We start from the raw sequence: 18775 nt of genomic DNA on the forward strand, positions 1-18775 counted from the left end.
TGGTTTATTTTTTTCCCCTAAACATCTACCTAGTTTATTTACCAAGGTTAAACGAAATATTCTCTTTACCCATTTATTCACAATTTAAGGGTAACAAACAAGTCTCTGTATGCGTGTGGATTTAAGTTCTTCTGTGATATTTATTTAGTACTTAATTAGTCCACGCCTTACACTTGGTCTTATAGATACTGCTGAAAGTGGAACATTGATATACTTTCTTGAAAATTGATGAACTGTTAGAGTGCTTCATAATTGTGGCTTTTTTTTTTCTTTTGTCTACTGCTTGCTTGTGACTAGATTCTGGATTACCCAATCGATGTCCAAAATAACCAGGTGCCATTCTTGCGGAATCCAGATATCTTAGTAGGAGAAAACGACCTCACTGCACTCAGCCATCTCCACGAGCCCGCAGTTCTGCATAACTTAAAGGTCCGTTTCCTGGAGTCTAACCACATCTACACTTACTGTGGTAAGTGGAGGCACCTGCTAAGAGTGTGTGTGTGTGTGTGTGTGTGTGTGTGTGTGTGTGTTCACTTTTAGACTGCACTTACGAAGCTCACACGTTAAGAATCATGACTCTAGAGGCTCTCATGCATGTGAACTTTGCGTAAGAGAAGGCCGAGGCCCACAGTCAGTGGGATGCCCGGTGTTAACAGCAGCTGCACTCAGCTGCTGGGGAAGCTGGTGTAGGCCTTGCTTGTGGTTAGTAGAAAGGCAAGCCTTCCATTGCACCCCAACTCGAAGCATGCCCTTGTCACGGTGGCTTGCGTACCGCATGAGTTTGGCTTCCATTTGAAAGGGCGGCCTTCCTTGCTGCTGTCTCACTGCCCAGGTTCAAATGTGATGCTTGATGACTTTGTCCAAGTCATGTGCAACTCAATAAAAATGTCTAAAACGTAAAGGCCTGAAATTAATGTTTTGAAATTTCTGTGTCTGTGTACATAACCCTCTGTACCCTCCTCCCTGTGTCTGTCTCTGTCTCTCTCTCTCTTGTCCTTCCTCCCTCCCTCCCTGCCTGAGTACCACTTGGTAGCATGTTAAGAGCATATCTTCCAGCAGTTATCTGTGGAAAACAGTGAGAACCTTGTGAGGATCAGACTGTAGATCGGATGTCTACAGTGGGTGGGTGTTGTCTTGGCCTCACTGTGGCTGTAGTGAAGACTCAGGCCGGGGGCTTCTCCACTTGTATATTTCACTCGGCCTTTGGAGTCAGTCACTTAACTGGCAACCCTGGTGAGTTGCTTTGCTAGGTTCTAATGCTGAGAAGGAATGGTTTTCAAAAATCCCTTCACCCTCAGCTAGATTGATTTAGAAGAAATATCAATTATCAGAAACTCCAGAAAACGTCTTTCTGGAGCTGTTGCAAAGCCTCCATTTTTAGGAGAAAGGGCTAAATGATCATCAGTTTTCCAAGCCCAAGGAGTCCCCCTCTCCCTGGAATTGCCTTGGTGTCTGTGCAGACAAGAGGTGGTTCAGATGATCCAGTGTCCCATCAGCTGTCAACAGAGCCAGTCCACCTAAGATGGCAGGAACTGTGAAGGCATCTGGAAGACCCTGTAGTTTTGGGAAAATAGCTGACCTCAGGACATGAGATTAGAATGTCAACTGAGTACATGTGAGTTCGGTTGAACCCTCTGAAAACCAGAAGATGTGTGGCTGCTTGTAAGAGTGTTCTCCATGCGACTAGCCTCAGTGGGATGTCTCAGGGTTTCTACTCCCCCCATCCCCCAAACCCCTGCTGCAAGAGGTATCCATGTGTCTCTCGTCCCTCTTGACCACCAGGAGAGAATACAACAGAAGGGAACTTCTCTTCTTGTCAGGGTCCCTCCTCCTCTTTCCAAGATGTCTAGAAAACATCTATTTTTGTACCTTAGTACACGGGTCTTTGGATATCTGGGATGCAATCTCACAAAAGAGGGGGAAAAAGACATATTGCTACCATGTCTAGAAGATGGGATTTGCTTTTTTTTTCCCCCTTTGTACATTCTCAGCTATGAACTTGACTATCCATAAAAGAGATTGAAAACCTACCAGGATTTCCTCCTTGCTTGATCAGCATGTTTGAATCTACTGCAGTGCAGACATTGGGAGATCAAGGTGCAGAGATGAGGGGTGTGGTCTAACAGGGGAAACCACAGAGGCTTCTGTGTGGGCCACTGACCTGGGGTTTGCTCTCCCCTGTGGCTGTCTTCTCAAGGATATCCTAGGTCTTTTATCCTCAGAGACAGCAGAGGTACACAGAGATTAGACAAGTAGTCAGCATGAATAGTCACTGGGGAGGTCAACATTAGACAGTTCTTCTGTCCTCAAGTTGATATTTCTGTGTAAGTAGCTCATAAATAAATAAGGAAAAATGTCTTTCCCAGATTTCAATCCTTAGGTGGAGTTTTAAGTTAAACCTCCTCTCTCTGGTCTCGAAATATTGTGTCTACTTCATGAACGTGTGAGTTAGTGTGTCTGTGTTATTCCTGTGGGACAACTTGAGGCCTGGGCTGTGTCCAATCACTGTGTCGACCCCAAGAGCCTAGCATGGGTGCTCAATGGTAATTCTTTATGTAATTGAGTGGCCAGACGCCTCACCCTCCCATCTTTAGCTTTACCTCATGACAATGGGGCCTAAGGTTGCTGTCTTGTCTGTTCACAGGAATTGTGCTTGTTGCCATTAATCCCTATGAGCAGCTGCCAATCTACGGGCAGGATGTCATCTATGCCTACAGTGGCCAAAATATGGGCGACATGGATCCCCACATCTTTGCTGTAGCAGAAGAAGCCTACAAGCAGATGGCCAGGTGAGAAGCAACTCCGCCCAGGGATTCCCGAGGAAGGGCGTGAAGGGGGGTGTCTGTCTGACTGCTGCTGCTCGCAGGGTGGTGAGACTGGGGCTGAAGAAGCTCTTAGAAGCAGAGCCACATGGGTTTCTATTCCCTCCACTCCTTGTCTTGTTCACATGTACCTGGAGACCAGTGCTTGCTTAGATTTATTTCAGGTTTTGAGCAATGGGATAATCCCTCGTGCTTATCTCTTCCTGAGTGCTTCTTGGCTTTCTTTTCTTCCTGGCTGCTATTAATAGAGCCATCTCACAGCACCACCACTCCTCAGTGCTGTCCAATCCACGTCCTCTCACCATAGACTCTTGAAGAAATGAGGACTCCTTGACAACTTCTTGAGGTAGCAAGCATTGTGGGTGGAAGTCAGGACTGCATGGGAGGAGTTGTACCTAATGCATTTTAGATTGTAACCTGGAAATGGCATTCTGCTTGGGTTCTTAAATATCTCTCTTTTTCTTCCCCTGTCACACACGCATGCACACAGGCATGCACGCACGCATGTATGCACAGGCTGAAAAGCAAAACCAAGTTAGGGACATAGAGGTAAAGTTAGCTACAGTGTTCTCTTCAAGGGTTAAACAGTCCACGTGTGCAGTAGGCCCAAGTTGAGGGCATACGATTAAATGACTTGAAGGTGTCTGTGGTATTAAAGCCCTAATGAACAAATGCAGCCAATTCACAGTTCACAGGCAGGCTTGACCTCTATGGTGGTCCATAGAGAGTTGTGAGCTGCAGAGGGGAGCCCAGGCAGGACTGTGGAGGTCTTTGGCCACTGGTGTATTCCAGAGTAGCAGAGGTGGTCGGATGAATGTGGGGACACAGAGTTAGTCCTAAATTGAACATCTTTACAGCAGAGCTGCTCAGAGTCTATGGATGCATTCTGAGTCTCTACCAACAGGCTCTTTGTCGCTTGGTTTACAAATTTAAGGCAGAAACCGGTTTCCAAAGAGCGTCTCAGGGGAACAATGTTCTGTGTAGCACTGTTTGGGAAACACTGGCCTAGAGCAATGGGGGTGTTTTAGTTGATTGGATAAGAACACGACTCAATGCTTGCACTGCTCCGAGAACAGCTTCTCTCTCTGGTGGGTCTTGTTTCATAATGATCTTTCCCTTCTCTGCCATTCCCAAGGATAAGACTATGATCTCATGAGAAGATCAACTGTAGAAATAACTCATTTTCCTGTAAGTTGCCTAACAACCCCATGCAAAATGAACAGACAGCACCGAACTAAGCATGAGACTGCGGTTCCGGTTGTTTCTTATATCACACCCACATTCAACCCCAGGACGTGATTGTTGCTCAAGAATGCATAAAAAATAATTAACACATTGCTGTATTTCTTTACCACAGTTGTACATAAGACTCATTACCCTTGTGACACTGGTCAGGACTCTGGACAATGCTCTATGGTCTTTAAATCAGATAGTGTGATGGTTTGTACATGCTTGGCCCAGGGAGTGGCACTGTTGGCACTATTAGGAAGTATGGCCTTGATGGAGTAGGTGTGTCACTGTGGGTGTGGGCTTTAATAACTTTATCCTAGCTGTCTGGAAGCCTGTCTTCTAGCAGCCTTCAGATGAAGATGTAGAACTCTCAGCTCCTCCTGCACCATGCCTGCCTGGATGCTGCCATGTTCCTTCCTTGATGATAATGGACTGAACCTCTGAACCTGTAAGCCGGCCCCAATTAAATGCTGTCCTTAGTAAGAGTTGCCTTGGTCACGGTGTCTGTTCACAACAGTAAAACCCTAACTAAGACAGATAGGTAGAGATGGATCAAACCCAGTGAGTTTGCCTAAAGTCTCCTGTGTTAGCCAAGAAGCATGCCACCTCCTCGGGTATTGATTGACTGATTGTTCTCTTAGGCTTGTGGGAACAGAATAGACTCTGGTACCCAAACCACACCAGGGTCTTGAGCTATATCTCGTCCCTCAGTGGTTTAGAAGTAGCTCAGATTTCGTTGGGAGTTTAATTTGGTGCATTTCCCAGCCTCAGTGGGAGTGGTCCTATTTCTGAGCTTAACCAGGTCTGATTCTTCCTAAAAGCTGTTTGTGCGTGGGTTGATTTTGTTTGTTTGTTTGAATTGCTTTCCCGAAAATGAATAGGAACACTGCAGAGCAAATCTGTCTGCTCAGGTAGCCAAGGTAATGGAGCTCCCACATTCCCCATCTGTCTGCTTAGCACTGCCAAGGCGTGACTGATGATAAAAGATAGACTTGCCTGGAACTCGAGGGTGGGCAGTGAAGCTGTAGGCACCTGTGGCATGACTCCTGGCAGTGGCTGAACGCACACTCTTGTCCTGCAGAAGGTTTGCTTTCCTGGAGACAGAGCCAAGGAAGTGGGGAGGCCTGCACTTGGTGAGAATAGTGTCTAGTTCAAGGCCCTTACCAGGCTCTCGAGAGCAAACATCTTGCTTAGCTCGAGTCCCCAAAGTGCACAGAGTTGGTAGAGAATGGGAGAGCCTTCTGGAGGATCCCGGAGAAAATGTGTGTGCACATGAGAAAGTGACCCCAGTATAAAGCTAAAGATAGCCCCTGTGTGGCAGCCAGAAGGGCTTTTCAGGAGGATGGCAGTGTGGACATGGAAGACCCCTCTGTTGTTACGATCGAAGGATGCGACCTTGGCTCCTCTCTGCACAATAAGGGCCTATGGGGAGAGGAAGGAAGGAAAGCCATACACTCTCCATCTCCGGGATAGAAGTAACAGAACTAACGAGTTTGTAGCCCTTGAGGTAGGGTACTCTTGTGTGCATGAGAGTAGACGTGGGTGTGCCAATTATGTCTTTTAGCTGCAGTTGGTAGAACTTCAGATTCGGGGGTGGGGGATGGCACAACTATCTGTAAGCCAAATTCACAGATTGTTTTGAGATCAGCTTTAAAGTTGGACAGTACATTGCTTTATTATTATTATTTTTTTAATCTTCATTACCTCTGTTGTGTGTGGGGCCATAAAATGCTTCCTAATGGAGCCTTCATTGTCTCTTGGGTGAGAACATCATTGACAGACCAAGGCAGGGTTAAGCTTGATTTCTCTGTGAGTCACTTGTATGCATGAGAATCTCGGCTTCCAACCTGGTGATCTTGTCTCTTTCAATGAACTGGGTGTTGATGGACACTCCCCTCCCCCTCCTTTCTGTGGCTTGTGGTCATCCTCTTTTAAAGGACAACACTATTGCTGACCCTGAAACAGAAGTCTAAATGAAGTTAGAGAAATCCTGGACAGCTATGTATCATTGTCTTCAGGGCCTACGTGTTAAACGTGATGGATCACATCCATGACTGTGATGACCAGTGTATGTGAGTGAGGAAATCCCTGGAGCTTCATAAGTGGGCAGCCTAGATTGGCTGAATTTCATTGTAACTGGAAACCCTGACGTGATCGATGCTGATCTTTGTGTTTTATTTGTCTTTCTATCTTTCCAGGTGATGTAGGTGTGACTCTTAACTGCATTAGGACATGGGTCAGGAGGGCCTCCTGAGAGTAGACTAAGGGCAGTCTATTTCTTTTTTTTTAACGTTGTGGATGATTTTCAAACCATGTCCTGAGTGTTGTGCTATGTGCTGATCATACCCTTAGACAATGTAACTATTCAACAGTGATGTATTTACAGTGCCACCTCTGTAATGTTGAATCCCAATCATACATTTACAAGATACTTTACTAGTGGTGTTTGTTTTATCCTGCTGAAGCATTATAGCTTGTTAGGGAAGAACCTGCAGCCATGACTATGCCAGACAGCATGCCCAGCAGGGACCTCTGGGTGTTGTGTAACCACCCATCTCTCAGATGCACTCCTTCTGATGGTATGGACTCTAGATGTGTTTTTCTGAGTGGGATGAAGTTGCTTCCGACACTGGATCTCTGGGAAAGAAGAAGAAATATGTTTACTTCAGACAATCACTTTATATTGTTTTCCAGTAAGTTTGTGACATATAAACCCATGTCTCCTCCCAACCATGTCCACGCTCAAGGACTGAAGGTGTTACAACTTAACACTTTAAGCCAGTCTTAAGCAATTGGCAGTGACACAACTAGACATATGGGGCGTCAAGTTTGACAAATTCTGACTCATGTATGCAAGTCATATAACCATCACCACATTCAATGTAACACTTTCCTTACTCCCAAAAGTTTCCTGAGAGAAAAATTCACCAGGGAGCCGCTTTCTGTAACTGTGAATTCTAACCACCTCAAGATTTGTTACCCTTGCTCCCTGAGCTTCTGCAAACCCTCTTTTTTAACATGCTGATTAGAATTCTCCACTCTGAACTCGAGGTGATACCTTGAGTGCACCCTTTCTACATTCAGATGTTTGCATCGGGTGTAACTCTCCCAGCTTGATACATGTGTAGATTCCATGGCTCTTAGACTCTTTATCAAGGGCTTGGCATTTCCCTCCATGAGAACGCTTGCCTAGCATACCCAAAGCCCCAGATTCAACCTCAGGCACCACACATGCATGCAAGAAGGTGTTCGTCTAGATGAGTTCCCATTAAATAGAGGATCCAACTAGTTAGTCTCCAAATGCCATTCATTTTATCTGCTAGATCAAGATGTGGATCAGGAACTTAAACAATTTAAAAGTCCTGCTGAAGCCCATACATTTGCTAGTGTGGTCAGGTGTGCTCTGGGTGTGTCTTCAGCACAGACACAATCACCATCCCAGCTCTACCTGCTCAGGGTCTTGTCTTGTTGAGCACAAGAGTGTGTGTCTACATGTACTTGACTGTGTGAATGTGTGTGTGCGTATGTGTATGCCTCCTGTAAGGCACAAAGAGTTCAAATGTGTGGAGTGACTGAGCCCAGTGTTGGGCTCTGCTTTACAAAGGTGGGCCCTTGAGCTCATGTGTTTATTTCATACTGTTCGCATTATTATAGCCTTTTTTCTAGTGTCAGCATTGAGCTTGTCACCCCCTGTGCTTCTCTGAAATTAATAGTGGCGGTGACATGTAAGTAAGATTTCTGTTTTCAAGGTGTCAGAATTGGTTTTCGGTGAAAAGAGCTAATAGAATCTGAAGTCTTACAGGATGGAATGGCATTTCTATTTATATCACAGTAATGCCTTTCATGCCATGTTAACCGCTCGTTTTCTTTCTCAACTACATATTTTCACCTTTATATCCCAGAAGACAGAGCAGCTGCACACTGTGTGTGCTGACATGGCCGAGCATGGGTAATAGTGAAGGAAGATGGGTGAAGCAAGATGGGTCAAGTACAGGGTCCCAAGGTCAGGAATAATAATGGTTTCTCAGACCAGGACAGGGTGTGTGTGTGTGTGTTGCAGGGGTCCAGAATGGTGGGGAGATAACCAAGCTCTGCAGGTTTACCTCACTGTAATTGCTAGTACATGTTTGCCAACAAAATAGAGGTGCAGTATCTAGCTTATGGGACTTAGAATTAAACAGGTTGATAAGTGCACATGCTAATGTGACGAAGCACAGGGCATTGAATGTGAGGCATGGCGGTAGGATAGCTAGTGCTGATAGTAGTGTGTGATATATGTCGTGATAGCACAGTGTCCTAAAGAAGATGGTGCTGGAAGCAGAATTCAAAATTGGATAGGTATCATATGACTTATCCTGGGAGAGATAGGAACAAACATCTACTCACCTCAGATAAGGCACTAACAACAAACCAAAGAAATGATCCGTCCAAGCCTACCTTACTGAGGCACTTGTAGGAATGTGGATGAGAGGTTGCTTACAGAAACATGGATGACTCAAAGGCAGCTGACTCTCCAAAGAGCCCACCCCACCATGGGTGACAGCTCACAAAATATGTATTTATGGGGCTGCCTGAAAATCTCACACATCTGAGAATCTCCTCTCCCCAGCAATTATTACCAGTTACATAGCCTTAGCAAAGGGGCCTTGTGAGTCTTGTAAACTTCAGGAACTTCAAGAGACATGTGAGTTTGCTCAGTTCTTGGGTCGTAACCAGCCCCTTTGCAGAATGGAATGTTCCAATTCAGAATAAATTGCTATACTTTCTTAGGATCCCTTGGCTGGCAGCCTCAGATCTGATGTTACTTTGAGTCCAGTAAATGAAGAGCCACCCAGGGTTGGTAAATTCTATGTGCCCAGTGAAGATCTTGCAGACTTTCTCATAAGCTCCTGTTTGGAAACCACAAGTAACTTCTACAGTTTCAGGGGTTATGTTAGTTTAGACAGTCTTACTTTATAAACCAGGCCATCTTCTACAGTGCCGAGGCTAGTCATAAACTTGTTCTAGTCCTCCTGGGTGCTGATATTATAGGTATATATCACCAGAGCTCTACCATCCTGATAGTAATCTGTCTAAGGGAGCACGGCACTGTGCTTACAATGTGTTTGTTGTCATACACAAAACAGCAACAAATTCCAGTTTAATGATGCGAGGAACTAAGCTTTGAGTGCCCGAGTATTTCTGCTGCACTCTCTCGGTGTGGGCAATGCCACCCTTTCTGTGACCAGATCTGTAAGATTAAGCCAAGGGACAGCCATCTCTTGCTCTTCAGGAATCACGTGATTGTCCACGTGGCCAGGGGAATAGGCTGCGGCTGTGGTCAGTTAGAGCAGTGGTCCTTAAACTGCTTCAGTACACTAGATTTTTGAGGATGACGCCATCAGTTATGCGTGGGAAAATATGTTAAAATTTTTCTTCCATGTCTTTTTAAATTTTGAAATATCATTTGTATATTTACAAATGTATAACGATATGGTGACATAGAAAATCATGTGTTCAGGGATGGACATGCTTACAGTTTTCCTTATTGACAGGTATGTCCTGTAAAACAAGAGATGACTACAGTTTACTAGACAGAGTTTTCTAGCCATATATGTAGCATCTGTGTGTTCATGTTCAAATGGGAAAACTGTCTCTTAGCCGCCTATGGTGGGTGGTCTTTGTTAGTGCTTTCAACATGATGAGACAGAGGTGTTTGACTCTGCGTAATGCTTCCCTACAAAGAGGATACAATTGATAATGCATAGCTATTGTCCCTCTATTAATGTCCCCTCTCTAGGCTGGGTCAAGGAGCACTTAACCATTGTATAGCTCTGTCGTTATTATAGTAGGGCATGCACAAGAGGTTATAGTGTTGGGCTTAGGGTAAGAAGAGGCTTTGGAAAAGGCATTCTTCGTTGATAGAATTGTGCCCCAGCGCATGGCTAGGCTTGGCCTGCTGGGGGCGGGTTAAGCAGTCCTTAACAGTTCTACATTAAGATCACTACAGGGTCCCTCAGAGTTCTCATCAGAACCTTGCAGGTGGAATTGAGTCCTCTGCATTTTGAGAAAAGCTCTAGGCCTTGTGTTCAGGGAACTTCTGGAATGGGTTAGCTTCTGTGGTTTGGGATAGTCAGAGCTGGTGTCCACAGACGCCCTGTGATGGGTTTTGACTGTCTCCCAGCCTTCATGCTTGAGTAGGTTGCTTTTAACACCTCCCTGTGAAGTAATGATCCAAGGGCATATTTGATCAAAGAAAGGTCTCGGAACTTGGAAACCAGTTAGACGGTAGATTCTCCAATTTTGGCAGCTGCCCCACCTCTTGAAGTCTGTCTCAGCCCTGGCTATATTAGAGGAACCCCTGGGAAGACTTCAAACTACCAAAACCCAGGCCTCAATCTAATAGAGGCTGTGCGTGGGTATCTGCAAATGCTGTCTCGTGGCAGGGTTAAGAACTGTGCTAAAATTGCCTGGATAGCCTAGGTAACCTCAGACTTGAGAAGCAAGAGAACTTTTGAATGAGCGAGGGGGTGGAAAGACTGAAAGATGGCGTAGTATTACCACAGGGCAGTCCATGTGTGTGTCCTCCACTACCTCGGTGGACATTCTTCAATCAACAGAGTCTTTTTATGTCTGTCTGGCTCCCACCCCATGTTAGAGATGAGTGATGCTGGAAATCCTGCAGCCAACAGATGACAGAAACTAATTTGCTTGTCCTCCACATTCCCAGAATCAAAGGATAAAAAGGCTTTGTGATCAATGATATTCTTTTTTTTTTGGTTAAAAATGGAATTAACCTTCTTCACAAGAGCAAACACCAAGAATACTTAGAATTATGGTATTTCTTTTTAGATTCTGCTTTGAAGCCAGGAGCAAAGAGGGGGAAGAAGGAGGAAATCCAGTAACTGTTCTGACTACTGGCCTTTACTAGCTAAGAATAGCTAGCGATCCTGGGAGATCTCCGAAGGCCTGCTGACATAGGTGTGAACCAAGGAGCTCTCTGATTGCTTTTAGCTGACATGGTGTGTGGGATGCTCTTCCATTGGGTCGTTCAGGATCGATGGCCACTCCGGTTTGTTCTGCTTTCCCACGGGGTCATTAGGCTCCCTCGCGCCATTCATTTGTCCTCACCCATATCGATCCATCATGATTACCTGACACGTACAAACTCCAGCTCAGCAGTCCTCGGCAGAGATTTTTCTTTGCATTCGTGTGGGGCTGTCATTTCCACAGTAGAGCTCATTTCCCTTTCTTGCATTTATGGGCACTCATATTTTACCTTGTAGCGTGCGAGGTGGTACGCAAGAGTGTGAGGAATGAGTCTCTTCCTGACAGAGAAAGGCTTTTGAGGTCACACCATCTGGGACTAAAGGTTTTACTTCAGCATTTTCATCCTGCAGTGTGTGATACCCAGTCTGGTGGAAACTTGCAGCTCCCTCTGGACTCTACCCGCTCCACTCTTTGGAAGCACTCAGGGGTGAACAGGCATCTGCCTCCCCATTGCTCACTCCCACCCAAGCATCTGCCTCTTTCTGGAGCAGCTGGAAATGACCGTTTAGTCTTGTCTCCACCAGACTGAACGCTTCCTGGCCCAGCTACCATCTGTCATATGATAGCTTACCATTCTGACAGACTTCACTGGGTACACTAGATCCAGCTTTCCCTACTATCCTATACTCCATTGCTTGCATACTTGGGCTACAATTCATCTTTAGTCTGACTAGAGTGGATTGTGGCCCTGCTCCATTCTTCTGGAATCTAGATATTTGAGAGTGGCGTCACTAGATAGTTACAATGGTTGCTGTAACCTCTGTTTCTCTGGACTCCGGTCACACTGTGGTGCTGGTTGGTTCAGTTCTGCTGCGGAGTATGCCGTGGGCCTGTCACGGTTAAAAGCTGTCTTGCCGCCTAGCCAAGTAGCCACGTCCTCACTATGATCCAGGCTTTGCGTTCTTTTAGTGTTCTTTCTCCTGGAGAGCTGAACTGATGAAGCGATATGCTTAGAATTAAAGGTGGTGATCTCTGCAGTCCTGGTGGTCAGTTGCCAAAAATAGACTTTTGTAGCACAGAGCGGCTCCTCTCTTAGCAGAGTTGTAGGACTTACTCTTGAGAAGGAAGAGGGCGTTTAATTTTGAGAGACCATTTCTGCCCCCCCGACACCTCCCAGCGCATCCCTTGGGTTCATAACACACTGCCTCCATGGCCTTAATCTGCTCTCACACACAGACCAGAGGGTATCAACACTGAATCCAACCCTTCCCTTGAGGTTTGTCTTTTTAAGTCCATCCCAAAGGATTCTCTAAACTATTCTAAATCTGAGATAAGGAAGCGGGTAAAGGCTCTGCCTCAGGAACATCTTGAAACATAGATTTCCCCCTCCCCTTTTGCTTGACACAAACAGGGCTGGAGCTTAGCATCATGGTACTTCATGGGTGTTTTGCCAGGGGTGTAGAGCAGGGTAGGCCTGTGTGTCTAAGGGTTGGCTCCCATCAGACCGTACATAGCGCACAGTGTGAATGTTAGCTTTCTTTGTGACTCTCACATTAGATTTTTGAACACTTATTTCCCCCTTCCCTTGTCTCTGTAACAGGGCATGATTGTCCCTTTGTGTCCGTTTGTTCTGGTCTAGATCCCTTAATTCACTCATTCACGGAGAGGTGGCTCATAGCCGAATGCCCAGCACAATTCTGGGAGCTCTTGGCCTATGAATGGCACCCAGCCTTGGGAACTGATGGGGATTTGTTTCTGCTCCCTTTTCTTCTGGCTGCCCTCAGCCAGCGGGGCCCATATCATGCCGTATTCTGAGCTCTCTCTGGCCCTGATGTTCATTGAATCCACAGATTTGGCTCACAGGAGCCAAGTAGAAATTAATAGATATTAAAATACCCCATCTCCACAGCAGCTGGCGGACGTTCCAGGCAGTCGGTCACATTAGGGACCAAAATGTTTTATTTTGGTCATCAAAGGCTGAACTTTGAGGCACTTTCCATTCATCTTTGTCTTCCTACTATAAAAATCCTAGTCTTGTGGGACAGATTAATGCCAGGAGTTGAAAAAGGAGAGTGTCATATAAAAGAAATGTGGGAGAGAAACGCATATTAATACACTTCAAAAAATATTTCCCCTCATTGTTGATATGCATGACAATGAGAGGGAATGTCCTGGCTCTCCTGTGTGATGTATGGGTGCTATTTAATCGACATTAGGACAAGATCACAGTTTCAGAGAGTTGGCAGTGGAACCATGGAGAAATTACCTATCTCTCCTAAGACACGTGGCTGCTTGACAGTGGTACTGGGGACCTGGAAGCCACAACTCCTGTCCCCATGACGTTAACTGGTTGGGTACAGGCCTGGGTTCCTGACTTGGGAAACTGGGTAGGTAGAAATTCTGTCTGCTGAAACCAGGGGAGGGGGAAGAAGAGGAAGGGAGACTAATGAGGAAAGAAGGAACAGAAGGGATTTACACAGGATCTGTTCTAGTCCTACTCCAGTCATTCATGGAGGCACGGCTTGTAGCTAAACATACAGTATAATCCAGGGAGTGCAGCTCTTGGCTTATGGATTCCAACCTTGGGAATTGATGGTGTCTAGAAGGGAGACTGTTGGGAGGAAGTCACCATTCAGATCTATCCCTGAGGACAGTCAACATTTTAAGCTCTGCTATATGAGAAGAAACCCACATGTAAATTTCCAACCTCGTGAGTCAATCTCAACTGAGCCCTCTATGAGGCAAACAGGGCTGAGGCCTAGCACCATGGTGCTGCATGGGTTGTTGGTCAGGGGTACAGAGTACACTGTAGTGCAGTGCAGTGTCGGGGTAGGCCTTGTGTTGGCTACCGTCGGACGGTGTGGTTGTCAGCTTTCTTTGTAACTCTCACGTGAGTTCTCCAGCTTGGTGTTTGGTTTTTTATTTCTCCCTTACCTCATAGCTAATCCCTGCAACTCTAGGATGCAGAAGTGTGGCCTATGGAGTGGTGAGGCCCCGGGGGCGAAGGGTCTGGGTCAGTTACCAAGTCATGAGCAGAAGGACAGAAGGACTGGGGCTGGAATCAGACTGACTTCTTACCTCAGGTTCTCATTGTCCCTCCAAGACTTCTGCATATCTGCATATGACTCATGCCTGGACACGTGTGTGTGTGTGTGTGTGTGTGTGTGTGTGTGTGTGTGTACACGCGCATGCACACATGTGTGTATGTGTACATGCGTGCGCGTGTGTTATCTCCAGTGTCACGTGCATACTGGCTAATTAACTCTTTCCAGTGGGAAGTTTTCTCAACAGCAGCACAGCCAGTCTGCCGAGAGAGCAAGTGTATTGTATCCTCCTTGCTACTGATGGTTGTGCAAACATGTTACAAGGCAGGTGACACTTTCCCCTTGATGCATATCCACATGCCCTCCCGTATGTGGACAGGGGAATGCAGGGCCAGTACTGGATTTCATATGGATACAATCTTTGCTTTCCTCTGTCTGCTCATTTCCCTGTCCACCCTGTGTCTGACTGGCAGGAATGAGGGACTGAGAGCCCTGGGTATCAGTCCATGTGGAGTTTTGAAATTGTCAGGACAGACAAGCAACTGTATTCTATTAGCGAGTCGACTGGCCAGAGATTCTCCTGCTGGAAAAACATCCATCTCTTGGTTTGTCACTTTGTTTAAAGTGTTACCTTTGCTGTCAGCTCTGAGTCAAAATCTATTAAAATATGCATATTCTCCTAGATGGAAAATGTCCTTTACGTCTCTCTCCTGAACTGTGACTCAGGTCTCTTGTCTACTTTCCCCTGGGTCACTGTCGCAGTCCCTGAGCTGGTTTTCGACTCCTAAGTATGTCATCTGCCATCCGGGTTTTTTTTTTATTAATTTATTTATATATTTTATGTCCCCATCTCAGTCTCATCTCCCTTCTCTCCTCCCAGTGCCACCCTCCCCCGTTACACTCTCTCCTTCTCCTCCAGCCCTGGCACATCAAGTGTAAGCAGGACTAAGTGTACCCTCTCCCTCGGAGGCCCCACCAGGCGGTCCAACTAGGGGAAGGGGATCCAAAAGCAGGCAATGGGAGTCAGAGTCAGCTCCCACTCCAATTGTTAGGGGACCCACATGAAGACCACATGAAGTTGTAAATCTGTTCCAAATGTGTAGGGGGTCTATGTGCTCTTTGGTTGGTGGGCCCCCATGGGACAAGGTTAGTTGACTCTGTAGATCTTATGGTGTCCTTGACCTCTCCAGTTCCCTCAATCCTATTCCCCATTCTTCCACAAGATTCCCAGAGCTCTGCCTGATTGATGTGTGACTGTGGTCTCTGCATCAGTTTCCCATCAGCTGCTGGATGAAGCCTCTTAGGAGACAGCTATGTCTGCATTAGGCTCCTGTCTGCAAGCATAGCAGAGGATCATTAATGTCTCAGGAGTTGGGTTTCTCCTAAGGGGTGGGTCTAAAGTTGGACTGTTGTGCTATCTGGCCATCTCTCAATTGCTACCCCATCTCTGTCTCTGTGCTTCTTGTAGGCAGGACAAAGTTTGGGTCAAATGTTTTGTGGGCGGGTTGGTGTCTCCCTCTGTCCATTGCAAGTCTTGCCTGGCTATAGGAGGCTATACTTCCGTCTCCATATCTCCAGTTGCTAGGAGTCTCAGCTAGGGTTTCCTACATAGACTCCAGGGAACCTCCCCTGTACTGGCTGGTTCTGTGTGTCAACTTGACACAAGCCGGAGTTATCACAGGGAAAGAAACCTCCCTTGAGGAAATGCCTCCATGAGATCCAGCTGTAAGGCGTTTTCTCAATTAGTGATCAAGGGGGTTGGACCCAGCCCATTGTGGGTGGGGCCATCCCTGGGCTGGTGGTCCTGGTTTCTATAAGAAAGCAGGCTGAGCAAGCCAGGGGAAGCAAGCCAGTAAGCAGCATCCCTCCATGGCCTCTGCATCAGCTCCTGCCTCCAAGTTCCTGCCCTGTGTCAGTTCCTATCCTGACTTCCTTTGGTGCTGAACAGCAATGTGAATGTGTAAACCGAATAAACCCTTTCCTCCCCAACTTGCTTCTTAGTCATGATGTTTTGTGCAGAAATGGAAACCCTGACTAAGACATCCCCTACCCTAGGCCCCAGGTTTCCAGTTTGTCCCAGAGATGCACCCCTATCAATTTGCATTCTCTCTCCCAGGCCCCTCCCACCCCCTCTCCACATCTGATCCCCGTCCCCGTTCCACTCCCTTACCCCCTCTTCTAACCACATCCAAAACGACCCTGAAATTCCATCTTCTATCCTCTAGAATGGCTAATATCAAAAACTCAAGTGACAGCACATGCCCACAAGGATGTAGGGCAAGGAGAACCCTCCTCCACTGCTGGTGGGAGTGCAAACTTGTACAAACAATAGAAAATAAATTTGCTGGCTTCTCAGAAAATTGGGAATAGTTCTACCTCAAGACCCAGCACATACCCAAAAGATGCTCCACCATCCCACAAGGACATTTGCTCAAGTATGTTCAAAGCAGCTTTATTCGTAGTAGCCAGAAACTGGAGACAACCTAGATGTCCCTTAACTAAAGAATGACCAAAGGAAATGTGGTGCATTTATACAATGGAACACTATTCAGCTATTAAAAAACAGAATTATCATGAACTTTACAGGCAGGTGGATGGGACTAGAAAAGATCATCCTGAGTGAGGGAACCAAGACTCAGAAAAATATGCCTGGTATGTACTCACTTCTAAGTGGATATTAGCCATAAAATTAAATTAAATTAAATTAAATTAGCCATGCTGTAATCCACAGACCCAAAGAAACTAAGGAGGGTTGTAAGGAGGATGATTAAATCTCACTCAGAAGGAGAAATAAAAAAAAAATCGGCAGTCAGTTTTAAGATAAATAATTTCAGTCTCTGTAAATGCTGACAGGAATGAGCCAGCGGGGAGGGGGATGTGGGGGTGTCTCGAGGTCCCCGCCCCTAGCTGAGGAACTACTGCCAGTTGGTGGCTACAGAAGGACAGAGTCACTTTGCTTTAGAAGCCTGGCCACAGAGAGGTAAGCGACCCCATGCCTGTGCAGACATGGGCAGACTCCGAGGGTTAAAATACAAATGGACAAATAAATATAAGAGGAGGACAAAGGTTTATTACCCCCCCCGGGTGTGATGTAAAATGAGAACTGCCTCTGATCTTGCAGCCGGTGTAGGAAGGTTAGGTCAGCAGACCAGGAGTTGAGGAAAGGTTTCAGGATCCCCCCCGTCCCCCCATTGATTGCTAAGCTCTGTTGGACTCTTAGTATATGTCAGACAATGAGATGCACATAAATAATGGGTGGACATTACATTCCTTGTGATGTCGATGTCTCCTATAAGTCCCTGGTTTGGACAGGAATAAATCACACACATTTAAAGAAAGGAAAGTCTGCAGCTGAATGGCGCGATTGGAGAAGCTGCCACACAGTGGATGCTAAGGTGGCCTCATGCCCAGCGAAGGGGTTGTATCTTAAGGGGTGGGTATCTGAGGGATGGGGCGAAGGATCTTCTGAGAGCCTGTGGCAGATGAGCTTCGCGTGGGGTCATTGGGGTCATATCCCAGGGACCTGTCACGCCTGCTCTGGACAGGGATGGAATGGGAGTGAACTTTGCTTCTCCCCTTACTGACTTAAACTTGTCACAGGTGGGGTAGAGGGACCCTGCAGGGAGAAGATGGATAGAGTCAGAGGGTTGGGCAGCTGCAAAGCTTCTTAGAGGGTTACTGGGGAGGTGATGAGGTGCTGGGGGTGAAAGGGCATTTCCTGGACTCCATATTGAATACATGTGGACTCCTGATGGAACATATTCTTCATGGACCAAAGTAGCCCATGTCCATCAACTGAAATGAGTTAACAAGATACAATTGTCAGGTAAGAGACCCCTTGTCCAGTGTTCCTGCTCAGCTTCAAGAGAAAGAGAACCCATGGACAGAGTCACACCCCAGGGCTGCTCACTGTTGCCTCAATAGGAACTGAGGTGATCCTTAAGCCCAGTGCACTTAATGTGTGTCCAAGATGGACAAGACTTCAAACCATTATGGGGAATTAGTTTGTAGAGCAGTTTTCAGTGAAACAATTAAAAGGCTGACCTCCAAGAGCCTGGACCATAGGGCAAGAGAGTTGTGGTGAGTGGAGTAAATCCAAAACCTAGGATTGTGTTTTATGGAATGCTCTAGTGTTGCTGGTACTGTACTGAAACACCATGACCAAAGGCAAACTGGGGAGAAATGGGTGTATTTGGCTTACACCCCCACATCATCATGCCTCATCAAAGGAGGCGGAAGCCTGGAGACAGGAGCTGATGCAGAGGCCAGGGAGGAGTGCTGCTTACTGGTTTGCTCTCCATAGCTTGCTCAGCCTTCTTTCTTAGAGAACCCAAGACCAGCTCAATGGTGATCCTACCCACAGTGGGCTGGGCCTTTCCCCAGAAATCACTAGATAAGAAAATGTCCTACAGGTTTGCCTATAGCTCCATGTTATGAAATCACTTTCTAGTTGAGGTTCTTTCCTCTCAGATGATGATAGCTTGTGTCAGGTAGATCTGGTAACTAGTCATTACAGTGGACCCCAAGGGAGATGGAAGCATTCACCCAACCGAAACCCACCTACAAATCCATCACTATTCATCGTTGCCCAAAGTGGAAATAACCCATGCCCATCAGCTGAAAATGAATTAACAAGATACAAGCTACCGATACCTTGGAAGATTATATTAGAGGTTTACGGAAGTGCTGACAGAACGTGGAGGAACCTTG

At 46.3% G+C, this 18775-nt stretch overlaps 1 protein-coding gene across 15 annotated transcripts in view; it reads left to right on the plus strand.

Annotated features, from left to right (window-relative positions):
- The window catches only part of Myo5b (myosin Vb), a 300202-nt gene that overhangs the window by 126830 nt on the left and 154597 nt on the right, over nt 1-18775 (plus strand). For all 15 annotated transcript variants that reach the window (XM_063277100.1, NM_017083.2, XM_063277099.1 and 12 more), the window contains exons 3-4: nt 298-469; nt 2645-2789. In XM_063277100.1, the coding sequence (XP_063133170.1) occupies nt 298-469; nt 2645-2789 (317 nt within the window). The remainder of the gene's footprint in view (nt 1-297; nt 470-2644; nt 2790-18775) is intronic.

Source organism: Rattus norvegicus, chromosome 18, assembly GCF_036323735.1.
Source record: "Rattus norvegicus strain BN/NHsdMcwi chromosome 18, GRCr8, whole genome shotgun sequence".
Lineage (NCBI taxonomy): Eukaryota > Metazoa > Chordata > Mammalia > Rodentia > Muridae > Rattus > Rattus norvegicus.